The following is a 22,546-nucleotide window of genomic DNA, read 5'->3' on the forward strand; positions in this document are numbered from 1 at the left end:
TTTGTGCTACTGTAATTGAAATGAAATAGATTTTGTTTCATGAAAAAACAAACAAACAACCCAACAAATTCCCGTTCTCCTTCCTCCTGCTATGGGACCTCAGGCAAAGGACCTCAGCACTCTGATTAAAGACTTATCCTGATGGAATCGGAGAGGGAGACAAACCATAAGAGACCCTGAACTCTAGGAAACAATCAGGGTTGCTGGAGGGGAGATGGGGCGAATCAGGTAACTGGGTGATGGGCATTAAGGAGGGCGCTTGATGTAACCGGCAATGATGTAATTATATGCAACTGGTGAATCCCTGAACTCTACCTCTGAAACTAATAATACACCATATGTTAACTAATTGCATTTAAATAAAATTTAAAAAAGTTGTCCTCATGGGACATTTGTGGCTGATCATTAGCTGTTGTTAGGATTTTTCCTAGTTTTGTTAGGAGGGATAATGGTGGTGTGGTTATGTGGGGAAATGTCTTTATCATTAGAGATGCACACTGGAATATTTGGGGGTGAAAGAATATACTGTCTCTAATTTACCTTCAAACACTTCAGCCAAAAAATAGATATTGCTGTTATGAAAATGGTTTTGTGGTTATGCGGGAAATTGTTCTTCGTTTTTACAGACACTCACTGAAATATGTAGAGGTGAATGTCATGGATGTCTGCATTTACTTTAAAATGCTTTAGGAAAAAAGAAAGGCAAAGAACTTGTGTCAGTTATATCAGGGTAACTTACATGCCATTCCGTCTCCTTTTTCTGTGTGTTTGGAAAGGTCCTCATTAAGTTTTTTAAAAAGTAACATAAAATGTAGAGGTGCCTGGGTGGCTCAGTTGGTTAAGTGTCTGTCTTGACTTCTGCTCAGGTCATGATCTCAGGGTGGTGAGATGGAGTCCCCACTGGGTTCCGTGCTGAGCATGGAGCCTGCTTAAAATTCTCTCTCTCCTGGGGCACCTGCGTGGCTCAGTCGTTAAGCGTCTGCCTTCGGCTCAGGGCGTGATCCTGGAGTCTTGGGATCGAGCCCCACATCAGGCTCCTCCACTGGGAGCCTGCTTCTTCCTCTCCCACTCCCCCTGCTTGTGTTCCCTCTCTCGCTGGCTCTCTCTCTCTGTCAAATAAATAAATAAAATCTTTAAAAAAAAAGATTCTCCCTCTCCTTCTCCCTCTGCCCACCTACCTTCTCCTCACGTATGCTCTCTCTCATTTTCTTAAAAAAAAAAAGTGAAATAAAATGTAAAAGATAAAATCATCTAGTCTCTCAGTCTCTGCATGCTTCTGACTCATCAGAGCAATTTAACACAGGTGAAAATGCCTGAAACAGTTCCCAGCCCACAAAAAGGGTTCAACAAATTCCTTTAGCGTTTACCAAGAAGCTACTCTGTACCAGGCACTGGTCCAGGAGGAGCTGGGACACAGCAGGAAACAAATCAAAGTCCCTGCCCTTAACAATGTACAGTAAATACGTGTTATTTAATCTATGGCTGTCAGGCAGCGATAAGTAAAACAGAGAACAACAAGTCAGGAGGCAGGAAGTACAAGGGTATGAGTGAGGCATGGTTGGTTTTAGGTGGGGTGACGCTGTCTGGCTTCCCCGAGCAGGTGAAAGTTGAGCAGAGGCTGAATGTGGTGAGGGCAGAAGAGTTCCAGGGAGAGGCAACAGCCAGTGCAAAGGTCCTGAGGTGGGGGTGTCCTGATGAGCTCTAGGAACAGCAGAGTGGCCAGTGTGGCTGGAACAGAATAGGGGAGAGAGAGGATAGCAGGCAATGAGTAAGTAGTAGCTACCCCCACCGCTATAATAATGAGTGTAGTATTATTCTTACTGATTCATTGAAGACTAAAGGTAATAATTTTAAGGTAAAATAAGAAAAGTCCCAAAGAAATTCTCCCTTCTAAGAGGAAGTAGAGCCTAGTGTTTAAGATATGGGGGTTGGCACCTGAGTGGGAGGGTTCAAATTCCAGCTACTCACTGCTGTGTGGGCTTGGGCAGGTTACTTAACCTCTCTGTGCCTCCCGCTCCCTCACCAGTGCCTCTCTCCCAGGGCTGGTGTGCTGTGGGCATAAAACAACGCACCCAGGTGCTTGCCACCGTGCCTGGCGTGACGTATGTGCTCCGTAAAAGCCACAGGCCTAGACTACTCTGTGGTTACCCTGGGCCAACAGATGTCTTCCCTTGTGAGCCTCGGTTCCCTCATCTGGAATGTGGGGCCCCTCTTGCGGTTGGCGTGAAGACCGACTGAGGTGGGGAAATAGAAAGTCGGGGTGTTGGTCCCGGCAGGCGGCAGGCTTGCCATCCAGCTTCCGGGCAGGATGACCTCACTGCTCTGAGGTCATCCCCTTCTATTTGTTTTTTTGTTTAAAGAACGAGGGGGAATATCTTGGAGCCCGCCCAACCCCACTGCTCTAGTCTCTCAAAACCCATCTGCTGTTCCCCTCCTGTCTCTCCGCCCGTCTTTTTCTGTTTTGGTCTTTTTCTTTGTCTCTGTGTCTGTCTCTCTCAATCCCTCTCTCTCTTTCTCTGTCCCTCTCCCTGTCTGTGTCTCTGTATCTATTTTTCCTGTCTCTTTCTGTCTCTCTCTCTGCTTCTCTCTTTTCTGTCTCTCTGTCTCTGTTTTTAGTGTCTCTCCAGGCCTGTCTTTCTGTCTCTCTGTCTCTGCCTCCCTGTGACTCGTTCCCTCTGTCTCTCTCTCAGGTGACACACACCTGTGAGGTCCAGTGACGTGTCTCTCGGGAGGGGGCGGGCAGGAGGCTGGGCCCGTGCACAATCCCAGAAAAGCGGCAGGAATGTCCGCTCTTTCCTTGTGACTCACCTGGGCCTCGCCCGGCTCCTATCTGCCTGCTGGGTCCTCAGGGAGGCCCACAGGTTTCGGGGGCTTCCCCGGGCTGAGGAGGGGGAATCTCATGCAGAGTCAGACAGGGAGAGAGATCCAGAGAGACAGAGACAGGGAGACAGCAAGAGAGAGAGAGGGACAGGTGGGGGAGGGGGCAGAGACCACCGATGAACTGACTCCAGGGCAGTCAGAGAGGGAGAGAGATCTCTCCACCTGAGAGAAGAACAGAGACGGTGAGAAATAGAGGGCCAGAGACAGAGGCAGAGGGAGTTGGAGAGAATGACCCCTGATGGCCCTAAGAGAAAGCAAGTAGAGACACAGAGAAATTGAGCACGTGAGAGCACGTCCATCTGGGACCCTCCTTAGCCTCCTGCCACCTGCCTGAGGAGGGGACCGCCTCTGGCCTGGCTGTCGGCCAGGGGCGCAGCTATGGCCATTTCCTCCCCGGCTCCAGGGGACACAGATGTGGCCTTCCCATCCTGGCCCGGCCACCTCCCAGATGCATGGATGTCTCTTTTCAGGGCCTCCCTCCACAAAAAAAAGGGGGGTGGGTGGGGACAAAAGAGGAATCTCCCCCAGGGAGTGAAAGAGCTGGAAACCCGTCAACTCCACACCCCTGTTTCCCCATTTTCCAGGCAGAGAAAATGAGGCCCAAAGGGGAAACTTTAAACGAGGCTCCCCAGCTCACTTTTATTGAGTGCTCGCGCTCTGCCAGGCACTGTTCTGAGTGCTTTCTCTGGATACGCTGGCGCAGCCTCACACTATCCTATTTTTAAAAAGATATTATTTATTTTTGTGTGAGAGAGACAGAGAGAGTACGGGCGGGGGAGGGAGGGGCAGAGGGAGACGCAGGCTCTCCACTGAGCAGGGAGCCCGATGTGGGGCTCGATCCCAGGTCCCTGGGATCATGACCTGAGCTGAATGCAGACGCTTAACCGACTGAGCCCCCCAGGTGCCCCACACAGGAACCTATTTTACAGTCGAGGGAGCTGAGGCTTAGCGAGGCACGGTTGGCTGAATACTGGCCCCCAAAGAGCTCCAGGTCCCAAGCCCTGGAAACTGCGAGTGGTACCGTATGTGGGAACAGGGTCTTTGCAGGTGTGATTCAGTCAAGGATCTCAAGACGGGGACAGTATCCTGATGATCTGCGTGGGCCCTCCATGTAATCATAAGTGTCCTTACGGAGGGAGGCGGGGGGCATGTTTGACTACAGACAGAGGGAGGAAAGCAGGGCCGGAGAGACAAGACGCTTTGCCACTGGTTTTGAAGGTGGAGGAAGGGGCCAAGAACAGAGGGATGCTGGGAGCGCCGCTCTAGCTACTGGAAAAGGCAAGGTGACCCTGCCGCCTAGAGTCTTGGGAGGAAGTGCTGCCCTGCTCACACCTTGATTTTGGCCCCTTAAGACTCATTTTCGATTTCGGACGTCCAGTGCTGTAGGAGAATACATTCTTGTTGTTTTAAGCTACTAAACGATGCTCATTTGTTACAGCGACCGCAAGAAAGGAATACAGGAGGTGAAGCCACTTGCCTGTGATGGCCTGTGGGCATAGAGTCAGAATCCGGACCCAAACAGTCTGGCTGTAGGGCCAACACATGCATAACTATCACCCCGAGTGTTGCAGCTCTGGGGAGACAAGGGCCAGGAGCTAGAAGCCCCCAGGCTCTTTCCATGCTGTCCCCAACGGGTCCCCTTGGCCACGGGGTGGAGCTGACTTGGGAGAGGAGGGGATCCAGAGGAGAAAGAATTTGTGCAAAGAAGAAAGGTTTCGCCGTCTCTAGCCCCTTGCAGCTCAAGTCCCAGCACTACGCTGCAGCGGCAGAAATCATCACTGCAATTCAAGAGCTAATGTCGCTGATCTATGAAGAGCTTTGGTTAAGGGCTGAATGAGTCCTCCTCCACTTCCCCAAACCCCGCCCCCGGACCAAAAAACCCCAATAGACTGAGAGAGAGGTGTTGAAATCCTAATTTCTAGTACTCAGAATGTGACCTTACTTGGAAATAGGGCTGCTGCTGCTGTCACTGGTTAAGAGGACGTCACAGTGGGGTAGGGTAGGCCCTTAATCCAATGTGTCTGCTGCCTTCCTGAGAAGATGGCCATGTAGGGGGCGCATGGCTGGCTCAGCCGGTCAAGTGTCTGACATCAGTGACGTGTCTGCCTTCGGCTCAGGTCACGATCTTGGGGTCCTGGGATCGAGCCCCACGTCAGGCTCCCTGGTCAGTGGGGAGTCTGCTTCTCCCTCTGCCGCTCCTGCCCCCTGCCCTTGTGCTCTCGCGCGCTCTCTCTCTCTCTTGCTCTCAAATAAATAAATAAAATCTTTTAAAAAATAAATTATTAAAAAAAGAAAGAAGATGGCCATGTGAAGACAGAGACAGGGAGGAGGCCATGGGGTAGTGAGTGCAGAGACTGGAGTTAGGGAGCTGTTGGCCAAGGAAGACAAAGATGGCCAGCAAAACCACCAGAACCAAACCCGGACGGGTTTCAGAGACAGACGTCCTGCCCACACCTGGGTTCTGGATTCCCAGGCTCCAGCCGTGAGACAGCACATTTCTGTGGTTCTGAGCTGCCCGGTCCGTGGCGCTTTGCCGCGGCAACCACGGGAAACGCACGCAGCTCCCATGAATCAACAGAAACAGCACAGGACAGAAGAGGAAGCACGAATGACTCGTATGAAAGTTGCCTACAATGCTGTTTGCATCAGGGAGCTCGCGCTGGGTTACACCACCGGGAAATGAAGCGGCTTCAAGCAACACGCATGACGCCTCAAGGTTCTGGGGGTTGGCAGGGGCCTGGCTGGTCGAGGCTGGCCTCCCTCGTAGGTCCTAGCCCGGCTGGCAGGGCGGCCCGGAGCCTCCCTCTGCGTGGTTCTCCCCGCTGCAGGAGGCAAGCTCATCCCCACAGTGGCAGAGGGGTCCCGGTGAGGCAGGGACCGCGATCCAAGCCTGGCTGGGCGTCGAGGGGAGGGGAACAGCTTCCATCTCTGGTTGGCGCGAGCTACGAGCTACGTGGAGTTCAAGGCCATTGGCGTCCTGCCACGCCCCTTTCACCGGCAAGCTGGCAAAAATCCAACAGTGGGATGACACCCAGAGTGGGTGAATCCGAGTGGAAGCAGACACTCCCTTAGGCAGCTGGTGGGACTGTGAGCTGGTACCGTCCCAGGAAGGGTGATTCTGCAATTGCTCCCCAAACTGACAAACGTAGGAAAGCCTTTTGATGTAATGAAACCACTTACCACTTGGGGAACTTGGCACACGTCTAAAGTGATAGCGGCACAAAGCTCTTCATTGCAACAGGGCTTGTAACAGCCCACGATGGGAAAACACAGAACCCCACGAAGGTGCTTTTATCCCCCGGGGTGGGGAAAGAGGAAGCTGCAACTCAGGTTGCATTGTTTTCAAGCGGAGGATTTTAGGGGCAGAGCAGGGCTTTCCCGTATGCTGCGGTTTGCACCTGCGACGGGGGTGCAGAGGCCCAGAGGCCTGTCTGTGTGCAATGTAACCCCTCCCACGGCCCTTCACCTTCAGGTTTCAAATTAAGGGCAAGGACACGTCCTTTGCCTGCCTCCCTACCCTTCACACACTTCACCTTGTGTTTGTGTGGCTCCCAGCCTGTTTGCCCAGCCTGAGTTATCAGCTGACCTTTGAGGAGCTGGGCTTCTAGTCGCAAAGCACCAAGAGCCGCTCCCTCCTCCCGTGCTCCAGACTCCACACCAGGTGGGGGGCTTACTTGTTCCCTCTTTGTCCCACTCCGCCTGGACCCAAGAGCTCTGGGTCCACCCGGGAAGGCGGTAAGCCTTCTCCCTAGGTGTCTCCCTGCCATAGCACCCCACAGGAAAAGCCACCCCCAGGCTCCCACCTCCTTTAGGCACAAGCTCCTTGATTGTACCTGCTGATCAAGCCCCCTCCACCCCCCACCCCAGGAGTCTGGGAAGCCCCGGCAGGCCTGTGACTGCCCTTGGATGGGTTCTTTCTCTTGTTTGGGATCTCTCCTCTGAGCCAAGGGGAGAGGCCAGCCCCAGCCTTGCCGGGTGCACTGCTGAAGGATGGTGACAATACAGGGCGTTCTGCATACATCAACTCATTTAATCCCCACAGGTCCTCCTACCTTCCTTGTTGGACGAATGAGGACACTGGGGCTCTGGGAGGTGACTTGACTTGTCCCAGGTCACTGAGCTTGAAGTGGGCAGAACTGGAACTTGAACCCAGGCCATCTGGGTCCAAAGTGTTCATTCTCTTCTGGATGGGGGTGTGGTTTCCTTAGAGTCTGAGCATCACTAGCACGAACGAGTCCTCCCAACACGCACACAGCCACCACGTACCCAGCATCAGCGGTGGGCCCTGGGGCCAGTTCAGTGGACGGATGTACTGAGGACCAAAGCAAGGGAAGGGATAGCCCCAGAGTTATACCTCAAAGGTGAAGCAGGTGGGGAGTCAAAGCAGTGAAGGGGTGACTCTGACGGAGACCAAGCCCTGGGGTGCTTGAGATCGGCCTTATTCCCATTGAACAGATGTGCAAATCAAGGCTGCACATCTAGTGCACATTTAGTCCGAGGCAGGGGCAGGAGAGAAGTGCAGGCCTCCTCTTGCTGGGCCATTTTCCAGGGAAGGGTAGGGGGCTGTCTTCCCTCCTCCTTCTCAGTGAAGCCCGGCAGTCAAGTTTGAGAGGCCTGGGTTCCAATCCTAGTTATGCCAATGTCTTCACTTTGCAGCTTTGCAGTCGGGCCTTCATGACTCTGACACTTGGTTTCCTTCCCTCTACGATGAGGGTAAATTCAGGGCTCATTTCAGCTGTACCAGCTGTTAAGATACTGAAATACTTCCAGATCTGGTTGGTAAAAATCTGCTATCCCGAGACCCTGAGTCTCCCCCTCCACCGGTGGCCTATCTGGGTCGTCCCAGGGCAGCCCCATGTTCCAGCAACTCAGAGTTAAACACCAGATCAGTGGAGACCGCCAGCTCACCGTCCAGCTGTAGGCAGAGCTGTTACTGACACATAGCCTGGCCTGGTCTGACGGACAGTAAGCATTCGGGATACTGTCTCCCTCCCGGGATGTAGGGTAATGGCTTGTAGGACTCTGGTAAGGATTTAGAGGGTTAACATCTCTCTGGAACCACCAGGAGCTTGTTAATAATAGCAATAATAATACCAGCACGCCTGTCTGTCTTTCTTTGGCCTCAGGAGTAGCTCAGATTTCTCCCACGTGCCTCTCAGGACTCAGTTTCCCCATCTCCATGCTCCCTAAGCCCCCGCCCCCGGCCAAGTGTCCCAACGGCCAGGATGGCAGGTGGGGCTGCTATCTCCCTAGGCTGTTTGCTCTCCAGGGCTGCTACCCAAGCCAAGGCCCTTGAATAAAAGGCCAGGTCACCTGTGTCCTGCTTCCTCTCCTCCGGCCTGGATCATGTTCCAGCTCCTCACTGCTCTGGCGCTCTTGGGAGCGCTGGCCGCCCCAGCAGGTAGGCACACTGCGTGTGGTCCCTGAGAGCAGGTCCCTGAGAGCGAGAGCGAGAGCGAGCTAGCCAGAGAGACCATCCAGGTTCACACGCGTGAATCCAGCTTCAGAGTCTGAGGCCCAGCCCCTCCCCCCTCGGCTTTCTATCTAGCAGATGCAGGTGAACTGTGCTTGAGACCGTAGTGCTGGAGTCAGGCTGCCAGAGTTCAAATCTTGGCTCCGCCACTTCTTCGCTAGGTGACCTTAAGTGAGTTGCGGAACCTCTCTGTGCTTCCATTTTCCCATCTGTGAAATTAGGGTGATGATGACCCTGCCTCAAAGAGCTGTTGGGAAGAATAAAAAAGCTGCTGGGGGCATCCATGGAATTAATACGTTTGAAGAGCTTTTTAAGAGCTTAGAACAGTATCCGGCCATACGTAGCCCTGTCCAAATGGAGTCTTACTGAGAGCCAAAAACAGTTATTTTTCCTTACTTTGCCTACCTGTCTCCCCTTTGGTTCTAGTTCTGCCCCCGTTGGCCCAGGTTGGGGATCAAGTGACCTGGCACTTGGCCAGGATCTCACTGTGTGATCTTGAGGGAGACTCTGAGCCCATCTGCTCTCAGTTTCCTCGTGGATCCATCTATAAGCGGCAGGTGTATGAGACGAGATTTGCTGTTTTCAAACCGTGCTTCTTCGAGCCCCGAGGTTTCTCGGAAGAGCCCCAGGTGCCTCTCTGCAGATCAACAAGAAGGCTGCCCGGACAGACACAGCTGTCCCCAGCCTAGCCCAAGAAGGGACATTCCACTTTTATCTGTTCAACTCTGGGCTTGCGAGGGAGGTGTTTGGAGAAAGAGTTCCCTGGTGAGAACTGCAGATGAGCTGGAGATCACCAGCGGCTCCGGTTTAGAGATGCTGATCCCTGCCTCCGAACAGCCCAGCCCTTAGTCCTATTCTTGAATCTTGTGTGTGTGTGTGTGTGTGTGTGTGTGTGTGTGCACGCCTGTGTTTTCCTCCTTACATCGAAGGCTCTGATCACTCCTCTCTCCCCACAGGGACCGCCAAGATGTGTCCAGCCTGCTCTCTACTGGGAAACTGCACTGAGAGAACCTGTCCGCCCGCCAAGGAAGCCTGCTTGTTTAGCCAGATGCAGCTGGGTGGGGGACCGGATGGGTGCTGGGTGGAGGACCAACAAAGCGGGTGGGCAGGGGTTGGGGTGCGGAGGGGGAGGCATAGAAGAACCACCCTGGGACTGGAGGCCACAGGCTTTGTCTCATAGCTCAGTTCGGGGTCACTGGGGTGGGGGTGGGGCTGCGGGGGCTTCCATGCCAGCTGAGGTCCGAGACGGACCTCTGGGGACTGCTATGGACAGGACTGTGGTCCGGGGTGGGTGTAGGTGGGGGGACAAGGGTCTCTAATCTCTCCTCCTCAACCTCTATCGCCAGAAAATGGGATTGTCATCAAGAACGGGTCATGTGTCACCCCTGGGGAATGCCGAGAAGGCGTCTACGCCCTGACCTATGGCCCCCACTCGAGTCTCTGGGTCAGCACGGCCTGTTGTGAGAACAACTGCAAAGGGGCCACCCGACAAGGTTTGTTGGCAGGACTTGGGGGTCACAGCCCCAGGAAGGGTGTTGTGGGAGCTTGGCCTCGATTTCCAGCTCTGCCTGGCTAACCGGGGCAAGGAGAACCTCAGTATTCTCATCTGGAAAATGGGTGGGAAATAAACTGGGGGTGCCTTCCAGCACAGGGCTGGCACGTAGCAGGCACTGGAGCAATCGTAGTTGCACTCACTCACTTACTGGAGGGCTGGAGAGGAGCCCCAGAGTTTTATTTCTCCTTAGCAGAGGAGCTCCACTGAGGGCTAGCCAAGCTGAGCAAGAAATGGAGGGATGGCAACAGGCCCCGTCTAGGGTGAGGCCAGCGAGGCTCCAGGGTGCAGAATTTACAAGGCATTCGCTTTTAGGCGCTGACTCTGCACTTGCATGACCTTGGGAGGGAGCGTCTCCTTGCTGGCCTGGCTCCAGACCTGGCTCTGAGCGGTGATAAAGATCACGTTTTGTTGCTCCGTGATTTTTCCAAAGAAGGAATTTGTATCTGGCAGGTGTAGCAATGGGGAGGCGGGGGAGACCTTAGACAGCTCCACACTGGGGGCTGCTAGCCACGCTTTCAACCAACGGGGATTTCCCTCCTCCTAAAAACTGTGCCGCTCACCAAATAAGACTGCAGTTCCAAGCTGAGAGGCAGGCATGCCGTGCGGTATATAAAATGCCGGTAATGATTACAACTGCGTCAGACAAAATTCCTATGTGTACAGAGAGATCAAAGGGACTATCTCGGAATGCTCTGAGTAATGGCTTTTGCTGGAGCAGCGCTGCCCGGTAGGAATGCCGTGTGAGCCATACACGTATGGTTTTCTAGTCGCCACGTTCAACAGTACAAAGAAACGGGTGAAATTAACTTTGAGAAGGTATTTTATTTAAGGTAACATATCTAAACTATCCTTTTGGCATGTATGTAATCAACAGAAAATTATTAATGAGATATTTTATTTTTTTGCTTCAAACTAAGCCTCTGAAATCTAGGGTGTGTTTTATGCTCACAGCACATTCCAAAGGGAACGTACCAGGTTTCTTTTCTTTTTTTCCCCTTTCCTTTCCTTTTCCCTTCGCTTCTTCTCTTTTCTTTTTTTTTTCTTTTTTAAGATTTTATTTATTTATTTGAGAGAATGAGCAAGAGAGAGAGAACACAAGCAGGGGGAGGGGCACTGGGAGAGGGAGAGAGAGAGTCTCAAGCAGACTCTGTGCTGAGCACAGGGCCTGATGCAGGGCTCGATCCCATGACCCCAAGATCATGACCTGAGCTGAAATCAAGAGTTGGAGGCTTAACTGATTGAGCCACCCCGTTGCCCTTCTTTAGCCAACTTTTCTGTTTGCCAATATTGCAATACAAACACACATGAAAACGATTGGTGGCTTAGTTTTGACTCAGGAAAAATATGCTTAAGCAGTTTTCTCTTAAATGTTTCAGATCTCTAAGAAAGCTCTGGAATTGATCAGGTGGTGGAGAGCCCAGAGGCCACAGCTCTGCTTTTTGGCAGAACACCACAATACCTTAAAACTTAAAATAACACGATCACTTTTTCATCACTTTTGGAATTCAGTGTGTTCACGGGAGGGCTTTTGTCTGTGCGGTCAGTGCTGTGTTTCCAGAACAGGGTCTGGCACACAGTAGGTGCTTAAGAAATGTTTGTGGAATGAGTAAAAGAACCCGAAGGTTTGTTTAGGACAAATGACCAGCGTGGGGCAGCCTCACCTCTGGCTGTTTGCTGCTCTTCAGAACACGTCTTCAGGGGTTGGAAGGAGGTGCTGAGACCAGGCCGGTCCCACTTCAGAGGAAAATGCTCTGGATTGTGCCGGGAGGGGGGGGGCGGGTAAGAACAGAGGTCTGCGGGGGAGGGGGGTTCTTAGCCTTCATCCCACCCTGACCCCACCCACTCCCAGCAGAGGCGGCGCCCGAAGCCCAGCTCAACGGAGTGAAATGTCACTACTGTTTCGGGGATAAGTCAGCCTTGTGTGACTCCCGTTTGGTCATGAACTGCACCGGCGATCAGACTGTGTGTCTTACCCTCAATGGGACATGGAGCGGAGGTAGGGGTTCCTTCCCTTCAGGAGGCATCTGGGTGGCAGGCCTCCCTCTCACCTGCATGAATAAGTCTTGAGGTTCATTTGCATGTGCGTTCTCGTTACCCTATTGCAAATCACTCACAAATGCAGCGGCTTAAAGTCATGGCCATTGTCTTATTAACTCTTCTAGCTTCTGTGGGGTGGGAATTGTGGAAGAGCTCAGCTGCACAGTTCTGAGTCTCTTGTGGGATCCCAGGCAGAGGGTGGCCCAAGCTGGAACTGCAGGTCTGGGAGCAACTAGGGGGCTTGCCGAGCATCTCACACGCATAGACTCTGGGCCTTTCCAACGTGGTTGTCCCACATTGGGTAGATTGGGCTTCCCCACGTCATGGCTGCCGCCACCTTTCCATGGTGACTGAAGACTTTTAAGAGTGAGCATTCCAGCAAACAAAATGGCATCTTCGTGGTCTTTTATGACCTGGCCTTGGAAGTCACACAACGTCATTTTCCCATGCATTATTGGTTGAAACAGTCACAGAAGTCCATCTGGTTTCAAGGGGAGGAAGCCTAGACCCTCACCTCTTCACGTGCCGAAGAGTTTGCAGATGTATTTTAAAATCACCATTATGTGTTTGCACATGGTTGGAGCAGGGGCTGTTTGAGTGAAAGGCTTGGAATAGAACCATACTGACCAGAGTTAAGCCAACAAAGTGACAGAGAGAAGCGGTCTGGGCTTTTGCTCCTGGCAGACTGGATCCTCTGAGGGGTCTTCCTGCTACCAACAGTGGCATACAGGGAAGGTGTGTGAGGTTGGGGGTGTGGGGGGGACACAGGTGGTGGGACTAGTCTGCCCCGGGGGACTGCCATTGTTTAAAAATGCTGGAATACGGTGATTAAAAAGAAGCAGATTGATATTTAGTCATTTTTATTATAATTTTTTAACACAATATAATAAAATAAAATTTAAAAAAAAAAAAAAATAAATGCAAAAAGTAAGCTCTATGCCCAACGTGGGGCTTGAACTCAGGACCCGAAGATCAGGAGTCCTAGGCTCTACCGACTGAGCCAGCCAGGCGTCCCTAGTCAGTTATATTATTGTTTTTAAATGTGCCAGAAAGAGTCTACCCCCTTCGAGCCTGCTCCCATTAGTCTCCCCCTTTGTATGCCACTGTTTACCGATGAACTAGATGTTGTACAAAAATACTTTTCCATGCTTTGGGGGGCTTATAGGAAGTTAGGGGAATTTCCAAGGGTCCCCAGACACAGTGGAAATGTGAGCAGAAATCAGAAGAAGAGCAGTAAGCAAACCTGAAAAGCACAGTGGCCCTGAGAAGAAATGCTGATTGCACCCTGCTTGGGGTGACTAGGTCTTGGGTCCACAGCATGGCTGGAGAGCGGACTCTTAGAGTTCCACCTAAGTCAGGGACTTTGGAAGGAGACTGAAATGATCCCTGATTGGTAGTACCTCTTAGTTCTCAGGATAAACAAAGGCAAATCCTCTCCATGAAAAGCCCCCAGGAGCCCCCCACCAACATCAACCAAATACGAGCTCACAGTCAGAGCTCATGAAATGCACAAAAGAACAAGTCACCATGAGTGAGAGCAGAGGCAACAGACAAGAGATGTGGGCTCATGAGGAGCTCAGCTCTTACAATTATCAGCTGCAGAACATAACTGTATGAGAAGTAGTTGAAGGAATAAAATTAGAATCGCAAAAAGGAGCAGGCATCAGGAGGTTGTAAGAAATGACCGGGCAGATTTGAAGATGAATCATATCTAGAACTATCAGGAGACACGGGAACTTTCAGACAGAGAAAGTCTGAAAATCAAGGTGGGAAGGCTCTGGCTCTGAGTCTCCCCCTGCAGCTTCCCTCTGTTTCTGCAGGGGGTCCCCAAATCCTGAAGGGCTGTGCTACCCCAAATGTCTGCCACCTGCAAGTGAACACGACCCTGGGCCCGGAAGCATCTGGATTTCATCTCATCAGCAAGCCTGAATGCGACTATGTGGCTACTCCCACCCCACCAGGTGCCTTTGAACCCTGACTCCCAGAGATTCTAGCTTCTCTGCCCTTCCCAGATCCCACATGCCCTTCCCAATCCTATGTGTTTCCAGGGTATCCCCTCCCCCTACCAATATGCTCTCAGGGAGTGCAATTACCCATATAAGAGCACACATACACACACACACACACCACTTAACACACCTAGAAGCAGAAAATCCTGCCGGCACACACCCACACATCCACAAACATCGACATCTATATCCCAGCACCCAAAACACACCAAAGAGGAACACACAATTCTAGACACAAGCATCCTGTCGTGTAAGTGAGATTAGACATACAAGCTCTGTTTCAACAAGAAACCTAATGGTCTTTTTTTTCTTTCCTTGTGAGAGAAGACAGATTTGCCAACAGTCTTCTTTCGGCTTAACAAAGAATACGGACAGTAAGTTTTGTCTTCCAGAAAAGAGAGATGCTAATTGAGATCGTATTTACCAGGGCAACAGTTTTTTAAGTGAGACACCTGAACAGGATCAGAGATGTTTCAGAGATGAGAAAGGCAATTTTCAAAGCTGGATAGAGCAGCCTTCCCTCAGCTCCAGGGACGCGGAAGTCCCTTTTGTTAGAAACTGCACAGCGAAGACAGATCTGCGATGCAGGGGAGAATCCATTCGCACCTTGGCTTCTTCCTCAGATCATCAGCTGTCGGAGTCCGACTTTTAAAAACTAAACAGTGGATGAAATTAATGATTGCAATGAAGGGGAAAAAAGGTGGACCCAGGATCTCAAAATCTACAATATGTAAAGGGCCAAACAGGGTAACTAACAACCGGAATACAGGACAGGGAATCTTTGCATATACGGTCCCTACGGGCATGCAACCCATCCGGGCAGGGACTCCTTCCTTGTCGGGTCCGTGTGCATGGACAGGTGCAAGCACACAAACATATAAAAGTACAACACACACACAGACATGCGGAAACACTTTACCAACATTCTGCAGAGATGTTCACATCTGTAGTCCAATATCTGTATCCAGGCACTCTAAACCTTGCTGGGAACCCAGACACACCCGGACACAGAAACATGCTTAGACCCACAAAACCAGCCTTATAAGTATCCACATAGACAGGTGCTCTGTTCACACAGGACGCACCTAGACCCCTTCTCACACAGGGGCCCATGGAGCCTCACGCAAACACCCCCACCCTTCCGCAGAGAGTTCCAGAGCACACAGAGTTCAACACAGCCCCACACAACCGTGTGTGCACACAGGGAAACAGGCCTGCGTGCTTGGGCATGCAGACTGCATCATTGCAGACGCGCGCGCGCGCGCGCACACACACACACACACACACACACACACACAGGTGGTTCTCCAGCTGGCTTATCTTCCTCTCTCCCCAGGTCCCCCTGCAGCTACAACTCTGACCAAGGATAAGGTCACCACCTGTCTCACCTGCTCAGGCCTCAATAATTGTGACACTGTCCTCTGCCCAGCAGATAGGAATTACTGCCTGCAGACATTGGGCATCCTGGGTGAGTGTCCCTGGAGACAGAGTTGGGTGGGGGATGCAGAAAGGGGACCTGAGGCAGACCAGGACCTCACCTTGCCAGCCCCCCGCCATGTTTGCTGCCCTGACTCCAGCCATGGAGGCCAGGGGCTGGTTGTGAGGGAGCATGTGAGTTTAAGATCTGATGCCACATTGCTCTCAATATTTATGGCTGAGTGTCAGATCAGCTCGAGGCGTAGAGGCCTAACCAGTCATAGAAGAACAAATACCAGGACTCGTCTTCTATGAGAGACCTAGGGTAGTCAAAGTAACAGGACAGTGGTAGTTTTAGTTTTGGAAAAGAGAAAGTTCTGGAGATCTGTTGCATCACAATGTAAATATAGTTAACGCCACTGAATGTACACTTAAAAATGCCGAAGAGGGCAAATTTTATATCTTGTGGGGTGTTTTCATTTTTGTTTTTTGGGGTCACAGTTAAAAAAACTTTGTGGCTTAAAACAACAATTTATTATTTCTCACTATTCTGCAGGTTGACGAGGCTCAGTGTAGGCAGGTCTTGTGCTCCAAGGGTGAGGTCCCCCATGTGGCTGCGTTCACTGAGAACCTGGCTGGGGCTGGAACGTTCAATACAGCCTCTTCATTCCGGGGCCTCTGTGTGTGTGGTCTGTCTTCAGTCAGGAGCCTTGCTGAGCTTCCTTACAGTATGGAGGCTGGCTTCCCGGAGGGAAGAGGTGGTAATGGGCTTCTTAAGAGAGAAGCCTGGAACTGGCCCAGGGTCGGTCCTGCCACAGTCTCTCGATGAGAGCAAGTCACAAGGCCAGCTCAGATTTGAGGGGTGAGGAAACGGATCCCACCTCTCGATGTGGGAGCGGTAAGGGTAAGATGTAGAAAAGCATGGGGCATGGGAGATCCGGTTGCAGCTATCTTGGTATCTAGGGCAACATTCTGGGCAAGGAGGCCTCTGTCAGTCTGCCCCATAAAGGGAAAAACTAGACTCTTCTGTAAACAGGAAGGGGGGTTGAACTGGAAACCAGTCCTTCTCTGTCTTCTAACAACTTAAGTAGGGGTAGTAAGGATAGTGTACGAGGCCTGGTGGTGGGCGTTTCTGGGATCCTTGAGAAGTTTCTGGCTAAGCCCGTGAGGTGCTCGTAGATAGGTTGGGAGACATCACAGGAATAGAACCACCCTGTTCATTGGAACCCTAGTGGAAGAAGGCAGAGGAAGGAAGGCTTTCTGAGCTCTGTGTTTTGATGAACAGTTGACAGGCTTTGAGTGTATTTGGGGGAAATCTTAAGCAAAGTGAATGCCAACAATGACACCCAGAGGGATTTGGGGGTTTCTAGTTAGGGGGTGGTTCATGATCGCCTTTCCTCATAAGCCTGCCCTCCACATCTCTCCAGCCTTAGAGGACAGTAACTCTGTTGTCTGGAGAAGTGGTTCCTGCGTGGCCTCCAAGGACTGCGGATTTGGCAACTCCGTCTCTGCGTTCACCTACAGCGTTGACTTGGGCTTCTGGATCAACTCCACCTGTTGCCAAGGCAACTGCCAAGAACTCACTCCTCTCGGTACGCTGCCACCAGAAAGCAGTCGTGGGTGGCCAGGGAAGCGGTGGGGTGACTGCAGAGGAGAGTTCGTCCTAAGTTGAGGAAGGCGGGCAGGCAGGAGCATCCCCATTCCCCAGCCAGGCTGCCCGACTTTACCCTGATCCCAGCTAAGTGGGAAATGCCAGGAAGGTCATCCCCCTGCGGGACAGCCTGTGAGTGCACGGAGGGCTCTGGAGGTTCTGAGAGTCTTCCTGACTGTCACTTCCCCCTCTACAGAAGTTCTGCCAACCTCACACACCCTGAGTGAGTTCCTGTGTCCTACATGTCCTAGCGACCAGCCGGGGCCCTGCAATTCCTCCTTCTATATGCAGTGTCCCAGTGGGGAGACAGAGTGTGTCCAGCTGGACCTGGTGCTTGTAGAAGGTAATATGTGTGTGTGTGTGTGCATGTGTGTGCATGTGTGTACATACACATGGCGCGTGCCCAAGAGTGAGCACGTTGGTTTTGGATTTGGGCGTGCCTGAGTTGGGGGTACTGTCCAAAAGGAATAGAATGCAAGCCACATGTTGAATTTAAAGTTTCCAAGGAACCACATTAAAAGTAAAAAGTAACATGAAATGAATTTAATATTTTATTTAACCCAATTTATCCAACAGCTGTAATTTCAACATGCTATCAACATAAGAAATTATAAGCGAGATATCTTACATTCGTTTTTTTCCTACTAAGTCTTTGGAATCTGGTGTGGATTTTATACTCACAGCCCATTTCAGCGCAGACCAGCCATATCTCTAGTGGGCAATAGCCGTGTGTGGCTAGTGGCTACTGTACTGAAAATTCTAGAACAGGGGCACCTGGGTGGGTCAGTTAAGCGTCCAACTCTTGATTTCGGCTCAGGTCATGATCTCAGGGTCGTGGGATGCCGGTTTGGGCTCTGCACTCAGCAGGGAGGATTCTCTCTCCCTCTCCCTCTCCCTCTGCCCCTCCCCCTGCTCGCACTCTCTCTAAGAAATAAATAAATCTTTTTTTTTTAAAGCTTTTATTTATTCATTTCACAGAGAGAGACAGCCAGAGAGAGAGGGAACACAAGCAGGGGGAGTAGGAGAGGAAGAAGCAGGCTCTGAGTGGAGGAGCCCGATGTGGGGCTCAATCCCAGAACGCCGGGATCACGCCCTGAGCCGAAGGCAGACGCTTAATGACTGAGCCACTCAGGCGCCCCAAGAAATAAATAAATCTTAAAAAAAAAAAGAGAGAAAGTTCTAGAACATAGTAAGTGCTATGTATGGCATTTCAGTGAATCTAAGACCATCATGGCTCTGCGAGGAAACATACCCCAGTTCAGGGCAAACCAAGACAAATACAGACTATGCTGTGAGGCGCTTTTTTTTTTTTTTTTTTTTTTTTTTTTTTTTTTTTTTTTTTTTTAATGAAAGAAGGTCAAAGCTAAATACAGGAGCAAACAGTTTAATAAATCCCACATGCCCTTCCCCCAACCCCAATAATTATCCACTCGTGGCCAATCCTGTTTCATCTCTACCCCCGCCCCACATAATTTTGAATGCAACCTCAGATATCATATCACTTGAACCCTAAGTATTTCCATACATTTCTTTAAAAGATAAGGACTTAAAAACAAGCCACAATGGTGGTGAGGTGTTTTTCTTTGGTAAAATAAGACTGGATCACTTTCACATCCCCCACCAAATCCTCAATAAACCGGTTACGTTTGTATATCTATGTTTACATAAAAATGTATCACATTGTACCATCTTCCACCATATATGGCTCTCAGGAGGCATAGGAAGAAGTTGAGAAGGCTGGGCACTAAGTCCATTGGTGGGGTGTGTGAAACAGAGTGGCCTCCCGGTGTCACAGTCATGAATACATTCAGTATTATGAATATTGAATACAAGTAAGAGAAAGCCTGCAACATACATGCAAGGTATAAAGAGTAACAATGAAAAGCACAGTGGGACCAGGCCCCAGCTTGGGGATCCCAACGTTTCCGGTGAGTTTTCCGAAGGACGTGGGTCGGAGGGCCTCCCTGGCCCCCAGGGTTGGTCCATTCCCACGTTTCCTGTTGGATGTGATAGTTTTGTCTTTTATGAAAACTCGGCAGATCCCAAGGCTCTGACCTGGAGAGACAGGCGGCCCCGCGGGGCTGCAGGGAGTTGCGGGGAAATGGGCTTGATCAGGGGCCACCGAGGCCCAGGCATGCGGATGGGGGCTGGCCAGGGTGGTGCGCGGTGGCAGGTGCATGTGGGCCCTGGGGACACCTGCCCTGCACTCGGCCTCACGCGTGTCCTCCCCTGTGTCTCTGCAGGCGGCCAGAACATGAGCGTGAGTGGCTGCGGCTCCCAAGACCTGTGTGGTGCCCCTGCCGCCACCGAGGGGCTGCTGGCGCTGTCCGGCCACCGGCTGGCCCGCCGGCCCCACTGCAGCACCAGCCAGCGGGCCATCATGGACTCGAAGTGCCACTCGGGTGGGCCGCCCGGCCTCTGCCTAGCCCTGTCCGTGATGCTGGTGGCCCTGGGCACCGCCGCCCTCTCCTGAGCAGGCCCCCCTCGACCGCCCTAGCCCCGCAGGCACTCAACCCCGCTTGTGTCCCACGTGGCTAGATGGCACCCTGACTCCCCCAACTTCTGGCATTTCTAGGCCTGGAAACTTCTGGTGAGAAAAGTCAGAAACCAGGGGGTGAGCCTCCTCCCTCAGACTACGGGCTTCCCCAAGGCTACTCCTCTTTCTTAACATCAGGGTCCTTATACCTCCTCCCTCAGACTAGGCTGTACTTCCTCAGACCTCAGACTAGGGATGCCTCCATGGGCCCCAAAGACTAAGCCTCCTTCCTCAAACTAGGGGGTCCCCAACACCAGGCTACTTCCTCAGACTAGGGCCATGTCTCCTTTCCCGAACATTGGGAAGCAGCTCCTTCTGTCTCCCTCTTTAGGGTCTAGTAAAGTCTTGGGCAGCCAAGATGGGGTTTGAGGACCAAATACACCCCCTTCCCAGGCTTTTAGAGCACCCCTTCCACCCCCACCACAGTCCTTCTTCTGTCTGGGCTCAGTGTCCCCACTGTCACCAAATCTGAATGAATCGCATCCCACAATGCCAAGTGGTTTGGGTTTCCTTCTTCTCCCATCGCAGCCTCAAATGGGGCCCTGATGTGGTCCGCTCTCCCCTCCACGGAGTCTGGGACCCAAGGAGACCAGCGGATGACAGTGTCTGGGAGCCAGGGCAGGCTTCAGAGCAAATGCTCCGTCTGGAGTGAGTGTCGTTTTCCAGCCAGCATTGGACCCAGAGGATTGAGCAGGGAGGTAAAGATGGGGAACTCAGCAGGAAGCGGAATGCCAGGAACCATCTGCTTTCAGCTGCAAGTAATACAAAGGCCAACAAAAAGAACCGAAAGCAATCACTTGGTGCTGATTGGACAAATATTTATTGATCACATGCTATGCATCAAGGACTGTTCTAGACACCGAGGATACATAGCAAAGAAACTTCTCTGCTCTCAGGAGGGTTATGTGTCAGTGGGGGAGACAGATAACAAACAGAGCGCAGGGAAGAGGAGTGGGGAGGCCGGCAGGAGGGGTGCATTTTTACATGAGAGGCCTCAGGAAGGTGAGATCTGAGTGAAGACCCGAAGGGGGCGAGGCAGAGGCCCGTGCAGGCATGTGGGGTGTGGATGGGGCCATTCCAGGCAGGGGAACTGTAAAGGCAGAGGCCCCGAGGTGGGAGCAGTAAGGAACCGTGAATACACATCCGAACTGGAAGAAGGGAGGTGGGGCCCCCAGGGGCCATTCATTCAGCAGTTCAAGGGAGTCACTGAGAACTTAGCTTGCTGGCCTGCCGTCCTCAGTTTGCATGATGGTGGCTGGAGCTCCAGCGACTGGCCCTCATATGACCATGTCCAAAGCCGGAGGACGTGGCCTCCCATCCTTGTCTTCCCAGAAACCCTGTCCCCTGGCCAACTTTCCTCACATCCCATTGGCTGAAATGGAGCCAGCTGATCCCTGTCAAGGTGACGGTAATCCTGATTGACTTCCCCTAATCAAGGGTCAGTCTCTGGCGTTGAGAGAGGCCCCCACCTCTCATGAGGTCCATGGTTGACCCCAGATTCTGCACAAAATAGGGTTCCTTTTTTAAGAAGATTTATTTATTTTATTTATTTTTTTTTTAAGATTTTATTTATTTATTTGACAGAGATAGAGACAGCCAGCGAGAGAGGGAACACAAGCAGGGGGAGTGGGAGAGGAAGAAGCAGGCTCATAGTGGAAGAGCCTGACGTTGGGGCTCGATCCCAGAACGCCGGGATCACGCCCTGAGCTGAAGGCAGACGCCCAACCGCTGTGCCACCCAGGCGCCCCGTGAAGATTTATTTATTTTAGAGAGAGAAAGCACACAAGCAGGGGAGGGGCAGAAGGAGAGGGAGAGAATCTCAAGCAGGCTCTGACTCTCCACTGAGCACAGCGACTTGGGCCTCCATCTCAACACCCCGAGGTCATGACCTGAGCTGAAATGGAGGGTTGGCCGCTTCCCTGACTGAGCCACCCCGGCTGTGTGGCCAGGGCTGGGGCCACGCAGAAGGCACGACGGCCAGTTCCATGGATGCTTCCAGAAGCAGCAGTGGAGGAGGTGTGGTTTTAACCCTCTGACCTGGAGTGCTTCCTCTTGGCAAAGTCAGGTGGCAAAGGAGCCTGGGAAATGCAGTTTTCCAACTCGCAGCTGTCAGCAGGACAGGGCAGAGAGGGGTGGCTGTGGAAAGGAGGGACCACAGGCGAGGAACAATGACACTGGGCCAGTCCCTTCCCCTCTCTCAGGCCCGGTTTCCTCGTCTGTAACATGGGAGTAGTGATTGTTCCTGAAAAAGTGAACTCATCTAGATAGTGTTTAGCAGGTAATATGCTTACAGTGGACAGCGGTCATGAGGCTACTTCTTGTCTTAGTCAGCTCGGGCGGCCATAACCACACACCACGGACTCGGTGACTTACACTCCAGACATTTTCTCACAACTCTGGAGGTTGCGACTGTGAGGTCAAGGTGCTAGTGTGGTTGGGTTCTGGTGAGGACCCTCCTCCTGGTTTCCGGGTGGATGCCTTCTCTCTGTGTCCTCACATGGCAGAGACAGGGCCCTCCTTCTGGTCTCTTCCCCTTTTGCGTAAGGACACGAATCCCATCCCGAGGCCTCGCATTCCTGACCCCTTCTACATGATCTCTCAGAGGCCCCACTTCCAAATACCATTACACTGAGGGGCTGGGGGTTTCACCTCTGAATTTTGGGGCGACACAAGCATTCACTTCCTAACACTGCTGAGAGAGAAAAGGGAAGGACGTCCGATTTGTGGTAAGCGCCCTGTCGCTGTTTCCGATCATTTATCTGATTTAATGCCCTGTGCGTAGGCATTAGAGGCCGTCATTTTGCAGATGAGGAACAGGGACCTCTGAGGGTCCCCCTCAAGGTCACACGTCACGTAGCTGGATGCATCTGTGGCTGCTGAGTCAGGATTCCTGTGGACTGAGGGGTCACCGGGCCCAGTGTTGAAGGATGGGCACGTCCTTGTAAAGACTCTCCACACAGAGTCCGTGAGCCTCACCCACAGTGCACCT

The 22,546-nt window shown here is 52.0% G+C and overlaps 1 protein-coding gene across 3 annotated transcripts; it reads left to right on the plus strand.

Annotated features, from left to right (window-relative positions):
* The first annotated feature begins 93 nt into the window (after positions 1-93).
* Positions 94-20,065, plus strand: LOC117795104. 3 transcript variants are annotated; one of them, XM_034637865.1, is made up of 9 exons: positions 94-228; positions 9,310-9,454; positions 9,700-9,846; positions 11,761-11,904; positions 13,766-13,906; positions 15,291-15,422; positions 16,798-16,962; positions 17,218-17,364; positions 19,265-20,064. In XM_034637865.1, exons 2-9 carry the CDS (start codon positions 9,424-9,426, stop codon positions 19,492-19,494), a joined length of 1,137 nt encoding a protein of 378 aa, XP_034493756.1. In that variant the 5' UTR covers positions 94-228; positions 9,310-9,423; the 3' UTR covers positions 19,495-20,064. The 3 variants fall into 3 exon arrangements, with proteins under 3 accessions (XP_034493756.1, XP_034493758.1, XP_034493755.1); XM_034637864.1 differs by having other exon boundaries at positions 101-228; positions 9,310-9,411; XM_034637867.1 differs by lacking the exon at positions 13,766-13,906 and having other exon boundaries at positions 9,310-9,411; positions 19,265-20,065.
* Positions 20,066-22,546: the final 2,481 nt, after the last annotated feature.

The sequence above is a fragment of the Ailuropoda melanoleuca genome, chromosome 12, assembly GCF_002007445.2.
Source record: "Ailuropoda melanoleuca isolate Jingjing chromosome 12, ASM200744v2, whole genome shotgun sequence".
Lineage (NCBI taxonomy): Eukaryota > Metazoa > Chordata > Mammalia > Carnivora > Ursidae > Ailuropoda > Ailuropoda melanoleuca.